Genomic DNA, 23,328 nt, shown 5'->3' on the forward strand with positions numbered 1-23,328 from the left:
CCAAAAGAAAAAAAATCAAAGCAGCAACCTGTAACAGGCACTCAGCGTGGAAATTTCCAGCCCAAATACATAAATGGTAAGAAAGTGAAAAAGGATCCTACAGATAGATGCATCAAGTAACTCCAGCACAGTTTGATGAGAATAGTCTCACTTATAACATGTTCTCTAATGCTGCTCACAGCTACACACCCAGCTTCCACTATTTAATTAGCTACAACCTACATGTGATTGCATAATTTAAAAGTACACACACACTCCCTCATCCTGCTTTATAAAAAGTAACTGACAAATATCCCAATGTTTTACCAGACTGCTCCTGTATCATGCTACAGAGAACATCTACTCCCTGCCCATCTCTGGTGACTTAAAGACAATATGGGATCAGTTTACTTCTCACTGTACGGTACTTTTCAATCTGCAGAGAAAACCCACTGCCTTTCTGAAATAAATCTGCAAACATCACATCCTCCATCCACAACAAAGAGCTGGAGGCCCAGCTCATCTCTTGGTCAAATCAACTTAGGTTCACTGCAATAGGGCTATGCTGACTTAGAAAAGCAAAAGAGATGGTTTGAATGCTTGCAAATCACCTTTCCAAGTCATGGCTAGGGAAGAGTGTTCATTCAGATAGTCCCCACCCCTTCTTCCCCACAAGCACAGACTCCTGCCCTCTACCGTGGGCCTAGCAGCTGCAGAACTGGGATTTCCTCTTATTAGGTGACAAGCCACTCAGGGCAGGGGCCATTTCTCTCCCAGGCTCAAGAACCCCATCACCAAGCGCAGCCTCTGGGCACTACCACAATGTATGTCATCCTATAACAGTAACAGTGTAACATCAGCATGAAGTAGGTGATCCCAATGACTCAGTCACTACGCTCCATGGTGTCACGCTGTGCGCCCATAGTGGTTGGCACCCAGCAGTCTCTTCTCAGACGGGTTGTCTGAAGTGAAATGGGACTCAAAATAAATACATTAATTAGCAAAACTTCAATTCACCAAGTCTGTGGTCATTAGGTCAAGTCTACTTGAGGGAAAGACTTTTCATAAGAGGTAAATTGCAGGGCTGAGCCCAGAGAGTCCAGTGTGCACAGAAAAGTTGATAGGAGGCAGCGTTCCTCATCCTGGTACAGGCCTGCAGCATTGCTTCAGGAATACAGTGTCATCAACATCCACTGTAAAGTAATGAGGAAAGTAGGTTGAACTCGTCCATCCCTGAGAACACTCTGCAATAGTCACAACTGAACTGGACTATGGGGCATTGTTCTGTTTCCAGAAGGAGCAGAAGCCATAATAAAGCACAAGACTTAGAAGCCTGAAGCTCGTTGTTGTTTTAACCTACTCTGTAAGTGATCAGGTAAAGATACCTTTTTTAATGCTACAGAACAAAACACGCAGTGCCACTTGCAATGAAGGAGCCTGCATTTGTCAGTCAGGGAACGGGCTTTACCTCAGATTCCCGGAGATATATCCCTTTGCCATCTTGTGTTAAGTTGCGAAAGGCCTCTGCGGAAGAAATAAGTGAGGATCGTTAACTTGATAGCCAAGAGATCAACACTAGCCAAGATGCTCTCTCTCAGGAAAAACCTCAAAGGCAGAGTTTGTAGGCTATTTGTAAGTGCATGTGAGCTTCTCTTTCTGTCACTGGAAGATCCCTGAGGGCTGGGACACAGGGAGCAGTTGAATAAAGTCAGGCACGTTACTGTCTGTCCATCCAGCTGTGAAACCTCGAAATGCAGGTGGTCCCAACCTCACCCACTACAGTTTTGAGACATGTGCGAAGTGTCTACAGCACAAGCTCACAGACTGAGTATCAGCCGTCTCATCATCACAACTACAGTCCCACCAAAGGTATATTCCAAGGCTCTCTTCTTCCTGGAAAATGAGCAGTCTATCTATAATTTGCCTACCTCCTCCTACAAAAGGCTGGTGCAAACCTGCAGGGAGCTAAATCACTCTGAAACGTACAACCTGGTTGTCTATAGAAAGCGATTGGTGGAAAGGTAAAGAGAAAGAGCTTGATTTCCTCTATATTTGTTCCTTGCTTTAAATTGATTACTCTCGGTCTATCCAGAAACCCAGTCCTTCTAATTTTGACCTTGCCACTGCCAGCTGGAGCAGCATCAGAAGGGCCAAGGCTTAGCTGGGCAGCCCAGCTTGCCTGGCCAGCCACACAGTGCCAGCCTCACCTCCCATGATCTCCACTCGAAGCATGAAGCACACAAAGCTCTCAAAGCTGATCTTCAAGTCAGAGTCACCATATCTGATTGCCATCAAATTACACACTTCACTGCTGAGTGAAATGCCTTCATAAAAGGGAAAAAAAAAAAAATTAGATGGCAACCCCCAGCTGTAGGCAGCTCAATGTTCACAGCTATGGGTGTGCACACAGCTGTGAGCATGCACAACTGAGTGGTCTTCAGCCCTTCTCCGACAGCTTGCTTTTTCAAACCTCCCATAAGATTATCAAATATCAGCCAGCCCAAACCAGACGCTATGTGGAGATATCTCCTCCAAACCTGAAAGGGTTCAGATCTGATCCCCTATACTCTCAGTCCTGCCAGACTTGGAATAAAACACACATGGGCATCCTTTGCTCCTGAGTGAATGAGGGTAATAACAGCAGCTGTGTTTAAGACCAATACTCCACAAGAGGGTAGGAAAGGAGACGAAAAAGAAAATCCAGAGCTCAAACAGAAAGCAGCAGTCCCAACGTCAAGCAGCATTTGTAAGGAATAAAAGTATTTTCTATTCATGGCCTAGGATTTTAGTTTGCTTTAGCAGAGGTCCACCTGGGTTTCTCACTGTGCTTTCACTGACTCAGATGAACTGGGTGAACCACGCACCAAAAAGAGGAATGATATTTAAGCTGTAAACCTGCGAAAGAGGCTACAAGACTGAGCACCAGCCCCTACGCAAAGCTCAGTAACAGCAAGAGAGTATTTGGACCCATGTGTATGGACTTCCATTTCTAGATCAAGCTTCAGATATTATATTAGTGAAGTCTGGCACCAGTATTGCCTCTGTGCAAGTCCCACACTTCCAGGTTCAGTCCCTGAGCTGTCATCTTCAGCAGAGGTAGCAATTTAATAAGAGCTACATCTGGCCTCCCACATGTATCTGCACAACCCCACACAGTCTTTTAAAATTAAATTAGCAATGAACAGGAAGGGATTTAAAAACTGGGTCTAAAATAGACAGACACTTCTGTTTCAGAGAACTATCACTATGAGACCACACTGGGGCAAAGATTAAGTAGCCCATCCCACAGCAAAATAATTTTCAGATATGTTTACCCAGCTAAAGAGGGAAGCAGAGATGGCTAAGACCATGCAGCCTATGATGTTTTCCACTCCTCCTGGGCTCCACCTACAATTCTCAAGACATTTCCCAGCCCTGGGCTTTTTCCAGCCTTTATGAGGAAGAGGATGAGGCTTGCCAAGATGTGCTGTGGGCTCACCTGTCTCCTGTACAGCTGCACGTAGTTCCACAAGGTCAAGCTTTCCTGATCTGTTAGTGTCTCTTTTCTGGAAAACTTCCTGCAGGCGGGGAGAAATTTAAACAAAACAAAGCCCCCCAAAAACCAACAGACAACACCAAAGGGATTGTGAGCAGGGAGATATTGCAAGGGGACACAGAAATTATTGTTATACCAAATAGAAAAGCAGCCTTTTCCACAGGACTCTGAATTCCTGGATACTCAGTGTGCCAGAGGCGTTCAGCTTCGTGGGAGAATTAAGGTCAGAACATCTCAACTAAACGTCAGAGAGCACCCATTACATAAAAAAAACCCCAAACAAACCAAAACCTCATAGCCACTCTAACATTCACACGATTATAATATGAGGATAATGATTTCTTAGCCCATGAGCCTAGCTATAGGCTTGATCCTCCTCCCACTAAAGTCAATGGAAACCTGGCTGCTGATTTCAGAGGCGGCAGGAATCAACCCTTTCCCAAACCAATTCCATTCTGTCACAACTGAACTGTTATTATGGAGGGTGAGAAGTTCAATAAGCAGAGCCATGTCCTGGTGGTAAAGAAATCACAGTAACACACGGTCTGCCCTAAGAAATAATGCTCCAGTGAAGTATATGAGTCAGAAGTATCAATCATGTCAAGGATACATCCAGGAGTGCCAAGATACTCTGGCAGGCATCCAGACTGAAACTTAGGCGAAAACTCTGGAAATCTGGAGAGACAAAAAAAAAAAGAAGGAAAAAAAAAAAATATTGTTTTGAGGAGTCATTGAACATCTCTCAGAAAAATGGACTCTCCCAAAATTCCCCCTCACTTGAGAGGGCTCAGGCCCCAAAGCCTTTGTGAAACTTTACACCCACTTGAGAAGACATATCATTTATGATGATAAAAATATGAGGCAACAGGATGGATTCTACTAGTCTCAGAAAATCCAATATGAGCTCCCTGCAGGCATGTAATACAGAATGAAATATGGTGCACTATCTCCAGCTATTAGAGAAAATGGAAGTTAAAGGACATCCAAAGCTGTAATCCCAAACAGAATTTACTGCATGACCTTGAGCAAAGTCACTTGACCTGAAGAGCTTTGGGGAGCAGCACTGCAGATTAATTGAAACCCTTGTGCTAAGCATCTCTCTCACAGACACACTGCCAGCTCTGTTAATATAATTAAAATTACAGGCATCACTGAAAACATGATGCTGCATCAACACTTAGCATTCCTGGTTCATACGTAAGTTACATGAAGAGTAACAGAAATAGACTCTAATCTCACTGCAAATCATTATTATAGATTGTCTGTAGACTTCCACTGAGCAAGGGACAGAACCATAATTCACCAATCCCTTCTCTGCAGAAAGTGAAGATGTTTTAATCTTGTAATAGCCCTGTTTAGTAAATATGAATCAAGTACTGTAAAGTTTCTAAATTAATGTCTTAAAATTGATAACTTATGAAAAATAAAGACTCTCTGTTCAACATAGTGCCTGGTGGGTCACTTTGCAAAGACAGAAGAGCTATCCTTGTCCACCTTTGTAGAAAAGGGAACAATGTCAAATTCAGCTTAAGTGGAAAAGGCATCACATCAGTCTTTTGTTCATCTTCTTTGTTGCCTATAATGGCTGGACGGTGTATTTTCTGTGTTGCATATCGGTTGTTACCAGTGAAGAAACTGGGAAGGAAAACTGGATTCATCATTATATCTGTAACTTAAATCTTCAGAGAAAACAGCCACTGCAATACCTCGCTGCTGCCCAGGTAGCATTATTTATAACTAGGGACCAAATTACAAGCTTGTGGAGTGCTCTGGACTGCCACTGGCAGAGTGGATGTCACAGTCCTCACGAGAGAGACCGCCTCAGGGCTCACCTGGTTCTCACAAGCATGTTACACAGGCTACCTGCATCTCCATCCTGTCTCCCAAACACAAACAGAACAAGGAACAGCCCTATGTATGCATAGTGGGGAAGAGTAAATAGGAACAGCAGGCATGAACCAGGCACATCAAGGTAAAGACAAGACCCCCTTCTACCGCATAACTGCCTACACACCAGGCTAACTTTCTACACCTGCTAGCGGTGGCGCTGCCAAGACTGTGGCAGTGGCACAGGGTGAAATGAGATAGTTTCAGAATCAAGGCGAGGTCAAGCTGGGTTTGGAGGTCAAATTCAGAGTCTGCATCCATACACAATATCTACACTTGCTCTTCCCCCTCATTCTTTCAGTTGTTGAAATTCAAACTAGATATTAGCTTCGCTTACAAAATTTCTACCATGTTGATTCACACCCCAGCAAATCCTTTCTCTCTGGAAATCTAACATGGCATCAGAAGAGCCAGTTCAGTCAGATTCAAGCCAGTTTCTCTTCCCAGAATTCAAGAAACAGATACAGGAGCTGAGGCGTTTCTCTAAGAGGGTTTGTTTTACAGAAACATTATTTCTCAGCACTTACTTCTCCAAGATATATTATTCAGGATCCTCTGGAGCTGAACAGCATTTATTTCAGGGTTCTGTGATATGGAAGAGAATTTTCATTTTTGTTTTTTAAAGTATTAAATCACTTTTCTCCCTCTTTTGTTTTCCCAGCATGTCCCATCTTCATTCTCTGCTTTTCTGGCCCCACTCCAGCCACCGTGAAAATCAATAGAAAAGACTCGCTTTGAATATGACAGGATTCTCAGCCTGCAAGAGCTGCAGTCTGCTCTGGGCAAAGTTCTCAGGGCTCCACACAGATCAATGTGGTATCGCAGATTTACACTGAGTGAGGATCCAGACCATTAACCTTTCAGCCCTGGTGCCATCTGTTCTATCAAGCACACTGTCAAGGGACCCGCTTCAAATATTTCCCTTTTATAATTTACAAACAAAAAAAGATGGAAACTTTGGAATACTTCCTCCCCAAACTTATCAAAGCAGAGGCTTCCCCTCCTCCTTGTTATACTAAAGTTTACCGTTTTTTTAGAAATTGTGACGTTTGTTTGGAGGATTTTTTTAAATGTCACTCTTCAAAAATAAAAACCTGTTTTCAGAACATTGAGGCATGCCAGGGTAATGCATTGAGAAATGGCAGTACTGCTTGCCTCTGTGCGTACTTGGACCTCCTGAGAGCAAAGGACCAGCACCTCGCAATATGTGGCAATTTCTAGCAGATCTGAAAGCCGCACCATTTTCAAAATCAAAATCTTAAACAAGTGGCAAAAAGTAAAAGCATTGCTTGTTTTTAGTAACAGCTTCCGTCAAAATATTGCTATCAAAAGTGCAAATGAGTTTTTGTGAAATCGTGTTTTCCAAATACTGGGTATGCTGCTAAATAAATGCAGCCACCTTTTCTGAAAGGTGAAACACTTGCATCCCTCACCATAGCTAGTGGGATCCCTGAAGGTCAACTCTGTCCCAAATCAGGCCAGAGCCATCATTAAAAAGAATCTTTCACAATAAGGATCATATTTCACTATGAAAATTAGTGATTAGTGAAAAAAGGAGGTGATGGGAGACCTGGTACTTGCTTCACCTCTCAAAGCAAGTTAGCTGCCATCAAACTGTGATGAAGGATGTATGAGACAAGTGTCAATATTTCAGGGGTTGTTCTCTAATAGGCGACTTTCCCCAATGAGTGTAAGAACACCCTAAAGGGTAGGATGGATCTACACAGCCCACCACTTTGTCCCCAATACAGGCAATAGGAATTAATGTTTAGGGAGAGCACGTGAGCCTGGTCAGCTTCTGCAGGCTATTCTTCTGTTTCCCTGGCACCCACACCTGTTGGAAAAGGGATCGTAGAGGGTAACATCCCTGCCTAGTGCTTTAGTATCTGTTTATGGACCTGCTGTCCATCAGTTTGCCAATACCTTTTGAGCCTGTTTTTACTGTCAAATCCACAATGTCCTGTGGAATTAAGTTCCAGGCATTCACACCCTGCTGTGTAGACAAGCATGCCTGTCTCAATGCTAACATATTCCTAAGCTTTGCAGTTAAATCTGCTGCATGGAATCAGCACTGTACACACAGCCCAGCCTCCTGTGGCCCCTCTCTGTTCCCCATGCTTCCACGTCCAGACCTCCCTTGAACATCCACATGCTTTTACTTTCAGGGCTACATAAGAGCTCTGGAGGAGCTTACCCTGGCAGCTCATGCACACACTTACCTGTTCAAAATGCTTTGTGAAGAAATCCTCCCAAATCTTGCCTTCATACCTATCAACAATTTCCTTTAAGATATTAAAAAAAAAAAAATCATTAACTCGAGGAAGAAAAATATTGCCATCCAAGACAGAGTTACTAAAGATGTTTCCCAGAACTGCACTCTCATCCTCTGCCCTTCTACCTTCTCCCCATCACTGCAATCAATGCTACATCACTAACGCAGCCCACTGCTAAGATAGCATCTCTATGAGGTGGGGAGCTATTTCTTTGAAAGAAATACTCAGATAACACTCAGTGGGGAGAAACATTTCCCTGCCACCAAGCTGTGCAACGACAAAGGATGGGGCTCACTCCATGCCAAGAAGAGAGAGAAGGGTCTCTGTCTTCCTTTATACAGGAGAATAGAGGAGATGAAAGAAGGAAGGGCCCTGTTTATGTCAGGGGAACAGACTATGCTATAAACTCCCTTGCACAAGTTGCAGACATGCATGCACTGCCCTTGAGCTCAGTTATTTTGAAAATAACCTATAGACTGCTGCATGGGAACAGTACTGCTCATGTCCCATGATGTCTTCAAAACTTTCAAGGTATAAAAGGAGCAGGGAGAAGTGCGTGAGTGGGCCAGGAGTCTCCAAAAGCCATGAATAGGAAAGACTGCAGAGCACGTAAGATGCTCTTGGGGCACACTAAAAGAAGTTTGCAAAAAGGCAACTAACAAAGGCATCTAAAAATTTGCCCGTCCCCCACATTCGACTGCATTTGTCCACATGGTCCAAGGGACTCTGCCTGTAAACCCAAGGTGCCCTTTCAAAAGTGCTGCAACACAAGCACTCAGATTCTCATTCAGCCTCTCCGTAGGGCAGAGCAACAGGAAAAACCCAACACCTGGAGCTGAAGACCAAACCACAGACCTCCCACTCCCCTCATACTCACTCACCTTACAGAGGGTGAAACTGGTGTTCCCACCCATTTCCCTGGAGATGTAAAAAAGCAGACACGTTAAGGAGATATCCCAGAGTTGTGTGTTTGTCTCATCACAGGTGGCATCCCCCATCCCCAGAAGGGGCCCCAACCCGCTGTTGCAGCATATGTTTTTTTCCCCAGCGTTACAGCTGCAGTAAGAGAAGCCCTCATGTCCATACAGCTCCCCAGGGGCTGCTGGCATTTGAAGTCTCCAAAGCACGATTTCTGCACAAGCAACCACCCTAGCACTGCCAGCAGTGTCTCCTGGCAAACCAATGGTGCATTAAAAACTGTTTTCCTTCTCCAGTCTCAAACATGAGCATGCTGCAGGAATCCCTTGTGTGGGCCTAGGTTAACGCCTCTTGAAAGGATAAGGCCAAAAGCAGTGCTTCATCCACTGAGCATCCTGTGCTGGGAGAGACCCACAGCCAGCCTCTCCAAAAGAGATTGTGCTGCCTTTTGCATGGTGAAGTCTTTACGCTGCCCCATTAGACTAGAAAGACCAGACCATCCCACCATCCCAGACAATTAGGTGCTGGCAGAGAGGTGGCAGCATCTCACCGAAGAACATGCTTCCTGGAAAAGACTCGCAGGATGAATTCAGACTCCTGCTGAGGCTCCAGGGTGGATGGGACAATCACATAGACACCAGGCTCCAAGTGGAAGTCATGAGTCACTTCCCGCTCATCAAGGAAGACTTGGTGCTTGTTCACAGGCTGATGTTGGGTGAAGAAAGCTGGGGACAGCTTTCTGTTGCTTTCCTGGTACTGTTAAGGGAAGAAACAGAAGAGAAATGTGTTCTGCACCAGCTGAACAAACGGACAAAAGGCACAGGGAGAATTCACAGACATGGCATAGACAGCCTGCCTTCACACCTCAGATTTTTTTACAGCACAAGCAGATAACAGGGCCCAAAGGACTCAGTCTCCTCCCAGGACGTGGTGGTTCTCATCATGCACCACGCCTGCCCAATACTAAAATGACAAAGAACAGGGCTTCCTGCAACATTATCAACAATATAATAGTACTTGCAAGGAACAGCAGCAAGCACTGGGAGGAGAAGTGGCTTCTGTCAACCTAAGCTACTGCAAAAGTCATTTCTATACTGGCAGAAATGACTGCAGGCAGGAACTGCTCTAGAGACTGCTCTTCACTAGCCAGAACATCCCTCCTATCCCATAGGTACCATGTACTAGGGATCTGGCAGTAGAGGATTTTTCAGAGCACCTGTGATCTGAGCATACTGCAGGAACAACCTAATCCCTAGCCCTGACTCCATGCATGTGTCCTAGATCTGCCTGGCACTCTTGGTCTTACAGATGTTTCGCTCTACAGGCACTTTTCTGCAATAGGAGGATGGATAAAGTGTTGATCCAGGCAACACTGAACTCATTTTTAATGCCACTGAGTGCCCAGTACACAAGCCAAATAAATAATCCTGCTAGCTAAGACCACTGTCACCTTCTGATCTTGGCTGTTCCTCAAAACATTTAGCCATTTTACTCTGCAGCCTCGTAGTGGAGATGCTGTTCCTCTTCCTTTGCCAGTATTTTTCTTACTAATAGAGCAATCTTTTTTCTGAAGGGTTTGGGGTTATTCCTTCTCATGCCCCTTATGTTAAATTTAAAGTTTTTATATTCCAGTTGATACTTTGTTGACTGTAGCTCCAATACCTTAGATGCTCTTGGCTTGCCATCTCTCTGTATTGATCTTGGCAACCGCTACAAACCTGAAATTGAAGTCCTGGCTGCCACCATTCCCCCTCAGGTGCGGCACAGCAGTGTGCTAGGGCCTCACTCAGACCCCCTCTGCCAGGAAGTTTAACTCATTTGTAACCCTGATAGTGCCCAAAATATTTAAGTCAGGAAGGAGTGGCATCTTACCTCATGGTTATCATGCTGGAAATACAGTAACTGGGAACACAATTGTGCTGCCCTGACCATACATCCAAACTAGTTCTTTGTCAGCCCAAATTCAAAGGGACTCTCATTTAAGAGGTGTTCTGAGTAGTAATGGAGTGGAAGATATGCCCTTTTAAGATAAAAGGAGCTAAACCTTTCCCTGTTTTAAACAGCCCTCTAAGGTCAGGGCCAAAATTGGGACATACATCAGGGTTTAACTTCCAGGGCCCTTCCTGAGGTTCCAAAGGCTCCTGGCTAAAGAAAATGCTAGAAATACAGCTGGCCCGAGGAAGCCAAAAACACCTGTAACATCAGCTCCAGAGCATCCCAAGCCAGGAAGGAACCTGAGTTCTCCGGGAGACCCCTGACTTGCATGGGACACAGGCTCTGTTCCTACCTCATCCCCAGACTGGGAGGCAGCAGAAAGGTGGCTCTGGCTCCCCTGAGAGCTGCAGCGAGTCCAGCTCAGACGCAGCCAAGAATTGGTACCCCATCCCACAATTGCAGGAGGGACAACGTGCTGAACAGGTAAACACTGATGCCACTTCTAATACTTTTGAAGACCCAGTGAGGAAGCTGAACAGCTAATGCCCCTTTTTAAGGCCACGGAGCCCTCCTGATATGGCTGCTCTTCAGAAGAGTCAGTAGATAGCTCTGCATTGATAGTGACTTACTGTGGTGCCTCACTGAACTCAAATACAGTTACTAGCTGTCAGCCAAGGAACAAAGGCAAACACAACACCTTCAGTGTTGTCGTAACAGCTGCACCAGCCCAGATTCCCCCAGCAAACAGCCAGCAGCAGTGACAAGGGACTCACCTGTAGGTCCACCTGCAGGAAGAAACGAAACAGAGCATCTGTCAGACAGGGACCTCTGGGTCTCACACAACATAGCCATATCATTGCTGGGAAGCTGCTATATATGTTCAGCTGGGGTCTTTGCCGTCAGAAACCTCAGCCCCTCCACCTGAAAACCCTTCCCCACAGCCATCTCTCCATGCCTGTGCAAATTCACAGCTGCAACAAGAGCTGTGGCTCTGTTCAAGGGAGAAGAGTGGCTCTGCATGGCACTCAGACAAGCAGACTATTGAGGGGGGGAAACTCTCACCCCTTCTAGTGATATCCACTTACTCCTGGCTACACAGGGAACCAGCAGTATTCACACATGGGCAGCTGCCACATCATACTAGGAACACTTCTCAAGCACAATTTTACCATGGCTGGAAATAACCTGAGGGCAGTGCTTTCCCTGCCCCAAAGCAAGGGGACTCCTGGCACCCTCCCCCAGCTCTTGCACATACTCTCAGAGAAGGTAAAATAAAGCCCAGTGTGCTCTGAAGCAAGAGGCATTTCCCACTGCTCTGCAGGCTGGCACACAGCATGTCGGAGAGGCAGCAAGTGGGGCACAGAGCCTGAGGGAGCCTAGCCCTGATGTGTGAGGAGACTGAGCACAGGCAAGGAAAAAAGAGCACAGATCACCCTGCGCACAACAAAACTCTTGGTCTGCAAAGCTCTACAATTTACAGGGGCTGGAAGTTTTCCTATTTGGTGAAAGCAAGAAAGGCAAAGCGATTCTTCGCACCTTGTAGATTGAAAATCCAATGAAGAGGTGAGGAGCTCGGTTCCGGTGTTTGCTGCTGTGTTTCTGCATCAGGGATATAACCACATTGCAGGAACCCAGGCTTTTCTTACTGTCTTCAACTGGTAAAACATTCAGCCAGTACTGAGGGTTCATCCAAAAGGTGCCTAAGCAAAACAAGAAAAACATTTTGATCTCATTTTCCATCACAAAATTTGTTGCCAGCTTCCCACATGATGCCTGGCATCAGACTGAATAGATCACAGGTTGTCTGGACCTCCAGACCCCACAGGGATTTGATCTTAGGGTGCAGCTTACAAGTTTAGCTGTGCAACCACTATGTAAGACAAGAGGAAGGCCCAGGAACAAGGAACTACATTTCTGCTCACCTGCAACTAAAAGCTCATTTTGTTTATAAATGTATCACTATTCCCCTATCACCTCTGGTGTATGAGCTCGCAGACTTCAGACCCCACCTGCTCTGCTTCCAGAAGGGCTGAACCTCTATGTTTCCCATTCATTTTACTTAAAATACCGCTCCCTGGAGGTGCTGAGGATGCAAATTTTAACAGACAAGTTTAATGCCCCAGAGCAGCTCAGTGCTGGCAATTGGTCCTAGGATCCTGCAGCTCATTTCATGCCATAACCAGCCCACTGCCCTGTGTTTGCAAGTGATGCAGCTTCTGTCATGGCAGAAGCTAGTCAAAATCCTTCAGCTGCTTATTTCTGATGTATGTGTGGAGGGTTAAGCAGGAAGACCATGTCTCTGTTGTGAATTTTATGTTAACAGGTATAAGGTGCTGGTAACTGAGTCAGCAGAGCAATGTTACCCCAGAGTGATCCAAAAGAGCACCCCTCACCATTACAGGATCCCAGACTTCCTCCTGCTGTACTTCCTTTAACCCATCTCCCACTCTTCAGGGAGTACATCCACTTCTTCCCATCTTCCTGGCTCATCAGGTCTGGAGTTAATTTACAGATCATCAGATCTACAAAATGAATCTTGAAATCTCGCAGAGACATCCTGGGAAAAGAGTGCCAAGAGACATCTTGTCAGCAGTTTAGTTTAGTCCATACGGCTTATAAAAAGAAAAGAAAAGGGAGCAGGGAACTTCGAAGCCGCACCATTCTGTGTTACATATGGTAATGCTCATATTTTACTAGGCAGTAAGGAAGAGAGTGTCTGCTCCAACAGCAGCATCTAGCAGTAGCAAATGCATGACTACAATTTCAGCAAAGGATAGCAGCACAGAGATTAAAATAATATTGCCACCAAGGGACTGCAGTGAAATGACAGGGGCGACAACATTGCCACCTTGTGGCAGAAGCTGTGGAGAGCCACGAACAAACAAGGCAAGCAAGAGCTTCCCAAAGCTATCCTAAAAATAAAAGGCAGGACAAAAGCTCCTGAAAGCTGCCCATGTCTCCAGCAGCCCTGGGAGACGTGGCAGTGTCCTGCTTGTCCCTCACTCCTGCCATTGAAGAACAGTGCACCTCTTCCGTGTCAGCACTGCTACTGCTTCTCACATCGTCAAGCAGAGGAGGAGAGCAAGAAAGCAAGCATGGGCTGTTACAAAGCAGATCACATACGCCTTGACCTAAGTGGCAACATGCTGCTTCACCTCTAGACACAGACCCAGAGCTACCGGCAGAGAGGGGAGAGGTGAGACTGTGCCATTACCAGAATTCTCCATCCTCCTTCTTTTTCCTCAGCAAAATCTTTTCTTTCGGGCTCAGCAGCTCCCATTTGTAAGAACTGAGGACAAAAACATGAGGTGACTAACCAAATGTGGCCTCAAATTCAAGGCAGAGTACATAGCTTTCCTCTAGAAAAAGAGGCCAAATCCCTGTCCCCACATATCTCCACATTTATCCCTCACTAAACACAGGCGCCCTATGCCTTCAGCCATGGGAGACTCTCCACAAGCACTCTGGGTCCCATGAGATGTAGCTGAACGGCCCCAGTGTTCTCCAGCAGAAGCCAGAAATGCTCCATTTCCATCAGCCAGTCCATTTACTTGCACACACAGCTTCCAAGTACTTAAAATATAAAAATCTAGACCTGTTTTGTTGGTTAATTTTCTGTCAAAGGAGACATAATAGGAAGAGTGTTTGGCATAATGAATGAATGACTAGGACAGCGCAAGAGGCAGCTGGGAGTTGTTTAAAAGGCAGGCCTACAGTATGCTGCTCATTATGCTTTTCAACAGGAACAGCTGGTATGTTGTCATTATGTGACAGAGACACATCAGAGAAGTTACTGCTCTGCAGACAAGGTGAAAGTCACTCACATTCCCCACACCTCCCTGTGCTCTTCCCTCCTCCCTACCCCCAAGCTTCAGCAAACAGTCTGTGCAGGGAATGAAGTGAAGCTTGGAAGGAAGGAACATGCTCTGCTTCAAAGAGGAATAGGACACAAGCCTACAGTTGCCTGCGGTCTAGAATGCAAATCTCTGTCTTTCATGGATCCCAATCAAAAAATTCAGGCAGATGCAAATACAGGGCCCATTTGCCTCACTAGTTGCTTCCTCTGATCTCATACCCAATTGTATTTCCCCAAACAGCCAGGACGGAGGACTCCTTCACAGCTACCCAACTCCAACATTTTGCAGCCCGTGGAGGGCCCTGCACGGTCCCTCCTGTGATAAAGGGCTGTGTGCCCTGAAACATGCTGTTTGTTTAGAGCCCCCTGCACAGCTATCTGTCACTTTGAATGCCATCAAGATCACAGCAACATGGTCAGCGCCTGATGTTTATATTATGTTTCCTCTGGCATTCGGTGAATGGAAAAGCAGAACTGAGCTTGTTGAAGCTGCATGTGTGAAGCGAGCCCAACTACGTGAGCACTATCTGCTGGAGAAATACAAATCTATCAAGTCATCGCTTTGACATGAGAGGGTCTGTGCAAGCAACTGTTACTTATCTTAATGCTGCTCTCAGCACTAATTCATGCCTGAAGATGGCAGCATCTTTCCTCCAAGAAACCTTTCCTCCCACTCAGCATCAGACCTTCCCTTTTTTAAACTCACCTGTCACTCCAGTCTCCTTTCCATTCAATTTTTCCCCATGGATTTCTCAGTCTCACTAGGTTTTCTGGTCCATATTGACAGGTCACCTGCAAAAAGCAGTAATACTGTGCTTACCAAGGTCTCAGCAGTTCTCATCTCGTTTATACCACTGTACTATGCCAGATATTAACAAAGATTTTGTTTGTTCTCATAGATGCCAGCAAGTATGATGATAAAAATCTATGAACATGCAACTCTGAATGCAGGCACAAAGAGATTAAGATGCTTTATCTTATCTTCTATAACTGAAACCAGAGACCTCATAGATGCCTAATTTGGAGGCTTGACCGTAAATTCCTCTTCCTTTCCAACATCTGCTCATTTTGTGCTTACGTGGGGGCAGGATTGTGCTACTGTGAAAGCTAAGTCCTACCCAGTGCAATGGCACAGCACAATACAGCCCATGGGGTGACCACATAGATTAGTGCCTCTATGGCACTAGGATGCCATGGTGGGAGAAAAGGGAGTCAGGCCAACTAGGGGCTTTGGCAGCATACAGCAGAATGGCCGACTTCACATGGGCTCCATGTGCTCGGTCAATCCCTTACTCCTGCCTGGCTCTTCATCCCATCAGAGGAGCCAGACTGACAGACATGTCACTGATAAAGTCCATACCCAAAACCCTCCTGCTGCGTGTGGGAGACACAGGCGTGCATCATCCAGCTCACAGCATCTCTTCCAGCTTTCCTAGTATCTCTTGCTAGAGGTACTGAACGTGCTCTCACCCACATCTATATCACGTGTCCAAAGCCCCACAAAGTCCTTTGCCATCCTTGTCAACCTCCTTTTGAGGCTGGACAAGATAGTCATCCGTCAGTCCAGGAAGAGAAAGCCCAACCTTTCTCCCACTCTTTGGGACCTATTATTTTACTGTCCCTTACCTCTAGACAAATATCTTTAGGGGACTCCCAGTGATACTTCTGCAGATCAGTGGGGTCCACCTGCACTCTCTGCACAGGAGCCCAGTTTGGTTCCCTTACTTTAGCCTTGACTCACATTCCCATTTGTGGTTTTTCATGTTTTGGCCCTTGTATTCCATTATCTGTACTTCTCTATAGCCTCTCCTCTGACTTCAGAGGAAGGCTTTTTATGCCAAGTAGGTTTCAACACATCCTCCCAGCATCCCCAAAGGCCAGTCCTTTCGTCTTTAACAGCTAAGATGCATTTGTAGGTGATGCTCTCAGCAGAGCCCTACAAATCATTCCCACCTTTAGAGTTATGCTGATCTATAACCATTGTCCTTTACATCAAGGTCACAATACTAAAATGGACACTTGAAAGTGAATCTTTACAAAGCACAGAGTCTCTTTTAGCCTTAGGCTAAGAGAAGAGCATTGGGGGCGGAGATAACATAGTTGCCCTGATTGAGTGTTGAACCTATGACTGCTATAAAAATTGCTGACATCCAAACAAACCTGGTCCCAGGACATTAGGGCTAGTCTTACCTTTCTAATACCAGTTACTGTGTAGGCATGGCCAGCAACAAGCCCATTCTTCAAGACCTTTGTTGCCTGTATACAAGGAAGAAAAACAGAAGGAAAAGAAACCTTTTATTCTATCCCTACTTATACAGCGGACTCATACCAATAGCAGGGACCTGTACCTGTGTAAGCAATGACTCTCAAAGCAAATGGAGAATGGTTTGAACTGAAATAAAAAAAATTAAGTCTAAGCTCCTAACAGCCATATTTCGTAGTATGCTTGGAATTGGAAGGTTGATAGGGAAGGTCCCTTCCTAAATTGTGGACCTTTGGCTAGACACCATCTCACTTTTAAAAAGTCCAGGAGGTTAGGTTTGGATTTTCAGAATAGTAGGGTTTCCCACAGCTGAAGTGTTAGCATAAGGCTTAGAAGCCAACATTTGAATTCATGTTCTGAACTACACACCTCTCTATCTTAGCTATAAGCTTATTCCATGAGCCTCTGTGCCTCACTGCACCATCAGTAAAAATGGAAAATTTATTTAACAAAAATGGGAAAATGCAGTAGGTCCTTATTTAATAGAGGTTCTTTGATAGATAAACCAGTTCCTAAACATAATAACAGGGAGCTGAGAGCAGCAGGGAATCAATCCATACGCAAAGTTTAACATTAAGAATGTGATTTCTACAGAGAGTCACGTGTGGCAGCTTTGATACTTTTTGAGTCACAATGACTAGCTGAGCAGAGGGAAACAGGTCTGGAAAGGCTTTTAGCTGTGAAGCCATTTGATGTCACTCCAAGTCTCACCCCTAAATGTGTCTGACAGCCCATGAGAGATCTGGTGTAGGTTGCTCTTGTCAAGATATCCCACAGATCAGGAGGAGCTGCTGCAAGCTTGATCCTTATATTAACACCACCTGTAAAATCCACCAAAGCTTCTGAAACTTGCCCAATCTGCAGATCTTCATAGGAGCCATAGAGTCTAGCAAAAAAGACATCAATATATTCTTGGTGTTATAGTCACAGGTGACAGGTTGAGAACAGCATGCCAATGAAAACATAGAATAAAGGTTTGCAAAAGCAAAAGGAAGGCTGTAACTCGTGTTTAATTTTAGGGGAATCTTTGGCATTTAGGAAGCGGGGAATCTAGCAAATTGCCTCCAAGATTGTCCATAGTCTGAAAGGGACTCTTCACTCACTGCCATCCCTCACTGCACAGTAGTGAGAATATGCCCATCACTACTTCTTTGATAACTCTGCCTTAGTGAATGTTGCCTGAATTTATCACCAGACACTGTGCTGTATCTAAGATATAGTGCCTGGAGGGGCACACTGTCTTGAGACCTCAGTCTCCAATCTGATTTTCTTTACCATTGCAGTGCAACTTTCCCCAGTCTTTTTGTTCTAACGCTAACACCAAATGAAAATAACTGAACTTTCTCTCCTTTGCTGTGATCTTTCTCTCAATGTTAACTATGATTTTTCCTTGCTCTGCAGAGATTATTTCAGCCCAATGTTAACAAACTCCGTCAGTTATGCCTTGTTACATTCTCTTAGTCCTGATAAACCACTCTAGACAAAACACCCTGGAGAGAAGCCAGCATTCTCACCGTGCCACGCGACTTGTTGAATGCCTCTGCTTTAAGGGACCCCAGAGTGGGAACTTCTACCAAAACCAAAGTACAATGCTTCAGCAGACCCCCAAAACAAAACTCCTTGAAGGTTTTTCAAACCGATAATACATCAAAGGAGGCATCAGAAATCATTCACCTTTGAAAATCCCTATCTGTGGCCTTCCGCTCCTCTGCAGTATTTACAAGGAAGGTATCATCCTAGCCAATACACTCCAAACAGCGATAACACTCAGAGGACAACCCCCCAGGATAGTCTGTTTTCACGCCTACTCCTAAACCCTTGGATTTAAACTCAAGGGCCTGGATTGATAACAGCTACTGCAGTGGCAGCTTTTATTGTATGATAATAGAAAGATGAGAACCATTTACTACACTCCAAACGTGGCAAGGCCTAGGAGATGCATTTATAAACAAGAACAAACTGCGTAGGCACCAACCAACATATTTTAGAGAGACTATTTGCATAACTTGGAATGAGTCACTTACTTAGCATATGCCTTCTCCAGAAGGGCTCCCCAGAACACGTTCTTATAGACTGAGGAAACAAAGACCAGCTCCCCCGCCTCGTTCACCGGCAGGCGATCATCAACCACCACGTCAACCCATTCACCGAAGTGCCAGAACTGTCAGAGGAAAGGAATGAGCTGCTGTTTCCCTTGGAAGGGACCTCCCCTTGGAACAACAGGAAAGGCAAGATAGCGTAGCTGTGGGCACAGGATGAGCTGCCTTCGGGGGGGGCTGCTTGGGGTCAGTGAGATGTGCTGACTCACCCACAGAGCCAACTCCTCAGCCCCACCCTGCCAGAGGAGAAAACAAAGCCTGTATCAGGTGTAAAAGGATTAAGCAGAGAAATTTGGCACAGTTGGGCTTCTGGGGAAGGAGCTCCTAATTGCAAGGTAGCAGAGTTGCAGCAAGAGCTGGGCAAAGGGGTAGAAGGTTGGAGCAGATGTGCTCAAGCCTTGCTGACTGTTGCTGCTATGTAGGAGGACTTTTGTCTGGATTAAAATATGGGTAGGGCACAGCTGGAGAGAAGGGCCAAGCGGAGGTATATCCTCAGACTGGCTTGTAGTGGGTCCACTGCCTGCACTGCTTCGTGGGAGGGGTGATGGGCTACCCTCCAGGCCGGGATACCCTCTGGCCACTTGCCCCTGGCCAAGGGGAACCACGTACAAATTATCTAAGGGTGTGACACAAAATGTGACAGAGGATTTCTGAAGACCTCCCCATACTCTGGGGAAGCAGATGTACCCGGAAGTGGAAAATGCCGGCATATTTCCTCTCAAAGCTCTGATTTTGTGGCACGACTGCAGCCAAGATGTCCTGGTGGAACGTCAGGGCTTCCAGGGCCGCCAGGAACCAGCAGTTCTCTGCGCCAAGACAAACGGACACATGCAGTTGGCTGAAAAGCAAGAGTTGTCAGCCAAGTTCAGGAACACCACCAAGATCCTAGCAGAAGAGCTGTTGTGCTGATGTCTTTACAATTATAACAAATCATACACAGAAAATGAGATGACCCAGACGTGTGCTGTATTTAACCAAACCACAATTGGTTTATAATCGTTCTCTCATGAGCTTTTCATTTGGATACTGTTTGGTAAATTAGAAATTTAGCAAGAAATAGCTCTCAATGGAAACATTCCTGTTTTTTACTGACGTTGCCTGTTTTTTTTTTCTGTTCTCTGTAAAGGCACAGTATTAAAAAAAAAAACTTTTCCCCTTTTCTTTGAAAACATTATTTTTTCAGAAGAGAAAAATCATTTCCAATGGGTCTCACATGCAAGACTGTACTTATCAGACTTTGTGTTTAAGGGCTTAAAGCACTTAAAAATTAATTTAGTCCCGCCCCTACCTGTTTTGCAGATGACAATATATCCTTTTAGTTTAGGTAACACGGGCATAAAAATGATTTTTCTAACTGCAAAGCTGGGAAGAGAACACACTTACACTAAGCCTTAGATACAAGGATAGTAGAAGTCTCAGATTTTCCTGCTTCTGTGGTCTCTGTTCAATTGTCAAGCAGCAACATTACAGACCAGTAAGAGCACAGGATCACTTCCTATTGCAGTACTAGCATGCACAGAAGCAACAGAGAGAATGATGATTTCAGCTTGTGGAGACACCTGTCACCCATCAAATCCCACCTTGAAGCTTGCCAGGTTTTTTACTGAGCCTATCCCATCTTAATGATTGCTTCATCCACACCTTGCCAAGTGAAGAGATAAGGATATGCGCACCTTCTATTCCTATGCCAAGTTTTATACAGTCAAAATTCCACTCAAAATGTTACCTTGTATAAGAATACTTAGATATTTATACAAAGGAGTTTCCTTACCCACCAATCCTTGGCAGAGATCAAGTTGCTTTCTGTTTGCAGCATAAAATACTGGACTTCCGTGCAAAGCCTGGGAAGCACACAACCAAAAAGAAAAGAGGAAGAGAGTCAAGTCAGTAATATGAGCTGGTTTAGCTTGAAGTCAAGGACTTTCTGTGTGCAGAGCTGCAATCTTGTAAGATCGGAAATCCAGTGAGTTCCTAGTCTAGGATGTGAAAACCTCATGGATATGTGACACAAAACACTCCCTCTGCCTGTTCAAAGCTTCCAAAATACTTAAGAGTCCCTTTGTCCCAGAAGCCATTGTTCTGGTTCAGGTATAACTCTAGTGTTATCATGTGCTCTGGCTAACCTGACACAAGCATGGGCACGCATTTGTGCGTGGTCTACATTGAATTTGGTCTCCGACATAAGCCACTGGTGCTCAGATGCATCACCATGGGTCTCCAGAAACACCTCGCTGCGAAGACAACCCTTCAGAGCTGCCAGCCCTGCTCCTCTATAATTACAGACAAGTTTCAGCCAAAAGAGGCTACAATGGCAGAGCATAACTGTTCAAACTTTCAGCTAACCTGGCTGATGTCTCCACGATTTGACTGACAATCGAGCTACAGACTAACTGATGGCTGCTACAGAAGTTCCTGTTGCTGTGTCAAGAATGGGTCTATGAATAATCGTTCAGAGAGAAATTACGTTGCTATTTTTTTCCTCTCACAAGTGCCTCTGGTGTCAAATTAATAACCTAAGCATCAAACTTATGTTTCACTCTAATGACCCACAAATTGCTTAAGCTAATTTTCACACTGTTGGCTTCCCCTTCAGGCAGTAGCAGAGAAACAGCAAACCCCCGGAAGGCAGTTACAGTAATTACACACCAACCCCTATCCTTGGTGAATTTGGGTGTTCAGTTTGCAGGCCATCAGTCATAGATGCAGCAAGCTACAAGCCTGGAGGCTGAATGGCAGAACCTCAGTTTCCTCTGCAGCACTGGGACTGAAGGATGCACAGCATCCATCCTCGGAGAGCCTTTGCTGGCCTAAGTTTGGCATTCAGAGCAAATGGCAGCCGCCTTCACGAGGCAGTTTTAGAGGAGAAGAACGGTGGACTGAGAAGACAGAGGAGGTTTGAAGTCCATTCCAATGTCTCTGGGGTGGAGGGACACCTGAAGGGCTTTGTGGAGGCCAGGACTCATGTTGAGCTTTCCCTCCTGAAATACCTCTATGCTGATATAGCTGCCTCAGCCGCAGTGCCCGGCACAACCCAGCTCAGGCCCCTGAGGGCTGCACTCCCTCCGTCTGCAGATCCTGACTTAACACAAACCATCTGAGAGACCAAATTGCATTTGAAACTGAGAACCAGAGCTGCTATTCCCAAGCTCTCCTGCACAATTTGCAAAGGTGCCTTTACTTTCGCAGTGATTTTCATGAGTTTTGCAGAAACTCAGCCCTTCTAAGAAATTGGTTAAATCTGACAAAATATGACAGCTAGAAAATAACTTAGCTAGGAGATACAGGTAATAGCAGAATTCCCTTACAGACACGGTAACATAAGGAGTCAGTGCTAATGAAATTCTCAGATAATTCTATACATTGCTTTCAGGAAGATCTGATTGTCAACATGTTGCTCAGTGGCTCAGTAAGAACAAAACTGCCATTGCAAGTAACAGGCCAGAGCTAACAGACCTTATCTAACCGTGCCAGTCCCCTGTCCTGGCCTCCTAGACTTTTTATCCTTTTGTTATGAGAACTTGCTCTGTGACCAGCGCTCGGTACCAGGTGGCTCTTGTTGTGATGTTCAGTTTAAGCGTGGGATACCAGCAAAGGCCTTGGAAATATGGGCACAAGTAGCAAATAGAGGTCCCAGAACTAAAAACAACTCACTGATTGATGGTCAATTACTTGATCGTGGCAGAAGCTCAACCTTGAGAGCTGTGAAAAGACTGCTCTAAGTACAATAAAGAATAGACTAAACAGTTAAGCAGGAAACAAACAGCCCAGCAAGAGGATAAAGCACCTGCCGCTGCTGGTGAAAGTAGCAGCCTCCAGCATCACAACAGTATGTTGCCCGTGGGAGAGGGGTCAAACGCTAAGGACTGTCTAGACACTTGGAAATCTTCTAAAAGGTCAAGATCTTGAATTCTGGGGAGAGGGATCATCACCATGAGAACTGTCATCACGGAATCATGGTGGGATCATCAGAGCTGTGAGCTTCAAGGATACCAGCTCTCCCTGCTCCCTTCACCTGCTCCCTGCCTGCTCCGAGCATTACTGGATATAAACTGAACGAGGCTGGTTATGATTTTGGGCAACAAATGCTTCAAAGGCAGTCAGGAAACTCCATGTACCCCAGCTTCCAAAGTGACAGCTGATACAATAAATATAATCTCTGGAGGCGTTAAGGCACACCTAAATTAAAGTCTAAGAGTAGTCTGCTCAATGCTAACACTATTTGCTGGCTATCAGCTGTAATCATCCTCTTACATGACATTTTTCACTGGAAGTCACTTACATGTGGCCTCTTCCACTGTAAATTTCGGGGTAGTTTCTTTAGCAGTGCTCCCGTTCCAATAGAGCTGATGTGAGCAGGGAAGTTGTCATCTGTGAACAGGCATTTGTTCTTCAAGCACGTCTCCAGCAAGGCCTGGTAGTTCTGCTGGATGGATGGGGTGTGTTTTTGAAAGATACTCCTGCGTAAAGGCACAGGTGACTTCTTTTTTTTCAAGCACTGCAGAAAAGGCATGGCAATGTCCACAGTAACACCAGGATAATTTTTTCCACTGAGGATTCTGCAGGGATCTCGCCCTGCACAGTCC

The 23,328-nt window shown here is 45.3% G+C and overlaps 1 protein-coding gene across 1 annotated transcript in view; it reads right to left on the reverse strand.

The window, feature by feature from the left end:
* The window catches only part of CAPN14 (calpain 14), a 31,698-nt gene that overhangs the window by 8,175 nt on the left and 195 nt on the right, over positions 1 to 23,328 (reverse strand). The window contains exons 2-20 of the mRNA XM_009333689.1: positions 23,025 to 23,168; positions 20,517 to 20,586; positions 19,433 to 19,551; positions 18,671 to 18,807; positions 17,358 to 17,532; positions 16,574 to 16,639; positions 15,090 to 15,175; positions 13,742 to 13,816; positions 12,921 to 13,084; positions 12,064 to 12,227; positions 9,143 to 9,348; positions 8,556 to 8,592; positions 7,621 to 7,683; positions 5,929 to 5,986; positions 4,125 to 4,189; positions 3,651 to 3,719; positions 3,458 to 3,536; positions 2,187 to 2,303; positions 1,448 to 1,503 (exon numbers count right to left, since the gene is read on the reverse strand). Coding sequence (XP_009331964.1) covers positions 1,448 to 1,503; positions 2,187 to 2,303; positions 3,458 to 3,536; positions 3,651 to 3,719; positions 4,125 to 4,189; positions 5,929 to 5,986; positions 7,621 to 7,683; positions 8,556 to 8,592; positions 9,143 to 9,348; positions 12,064 to 12,227; positions 12,921 to 13,084; positions 13,742 to 13,816; positions 15,090 to 15,175; positions 16,574 to 16,639; positions 17,358 to 17,532; positions 18,671 to 18,807; positions 19,433 to 19,551; positions 20,517 to 20,586; positions 23,025 to 23,168 — 1,950 coding nt within the window. The remainder of the gene's footprint in view (positions 1 to 1,447; positions 1,504 to 2,186; positions 2,304 to 3,457; positions 3,537 to 3,650; positions 3,720 to 4,124; positions 4,190 to 5,928; positions 5,987 to 7,620; positions 7,684 to 8,555; positions 8,593 to 9,142; positions 9,349 to 12,063; positions 12,228 to 12,920; positions 13,085 to 13,741; positions 13,817 to 15,089; positions 15,176 to 16,573; positions 16,640 to 17,357; positions 17,533 to 18,670; positions 18,808 to 19,432; positions 19,552 to 20,516; positions 20,587 to 23,024; positions 23,169 to 23,328) is intronic.

The sequence above is a fragment of the Pygoscelis adeliae genome, unplaced genomic scaffold (genome assembly GCF_000699105.1).
Source record: "Pygoscelis adeliae isolate BGI_AS28 unplaced genomic scaffold, ASM69910v1 Scaffold1, whole genome shotgun sequence".
Classification (NCBI taxonomy): domain Eukaryota; kingdom Metazoa; phylum Chordata; class Aves; order Sphenisciformes; family Spheniscidae; genus Pygoscelis; species Pygoscelis adeliae.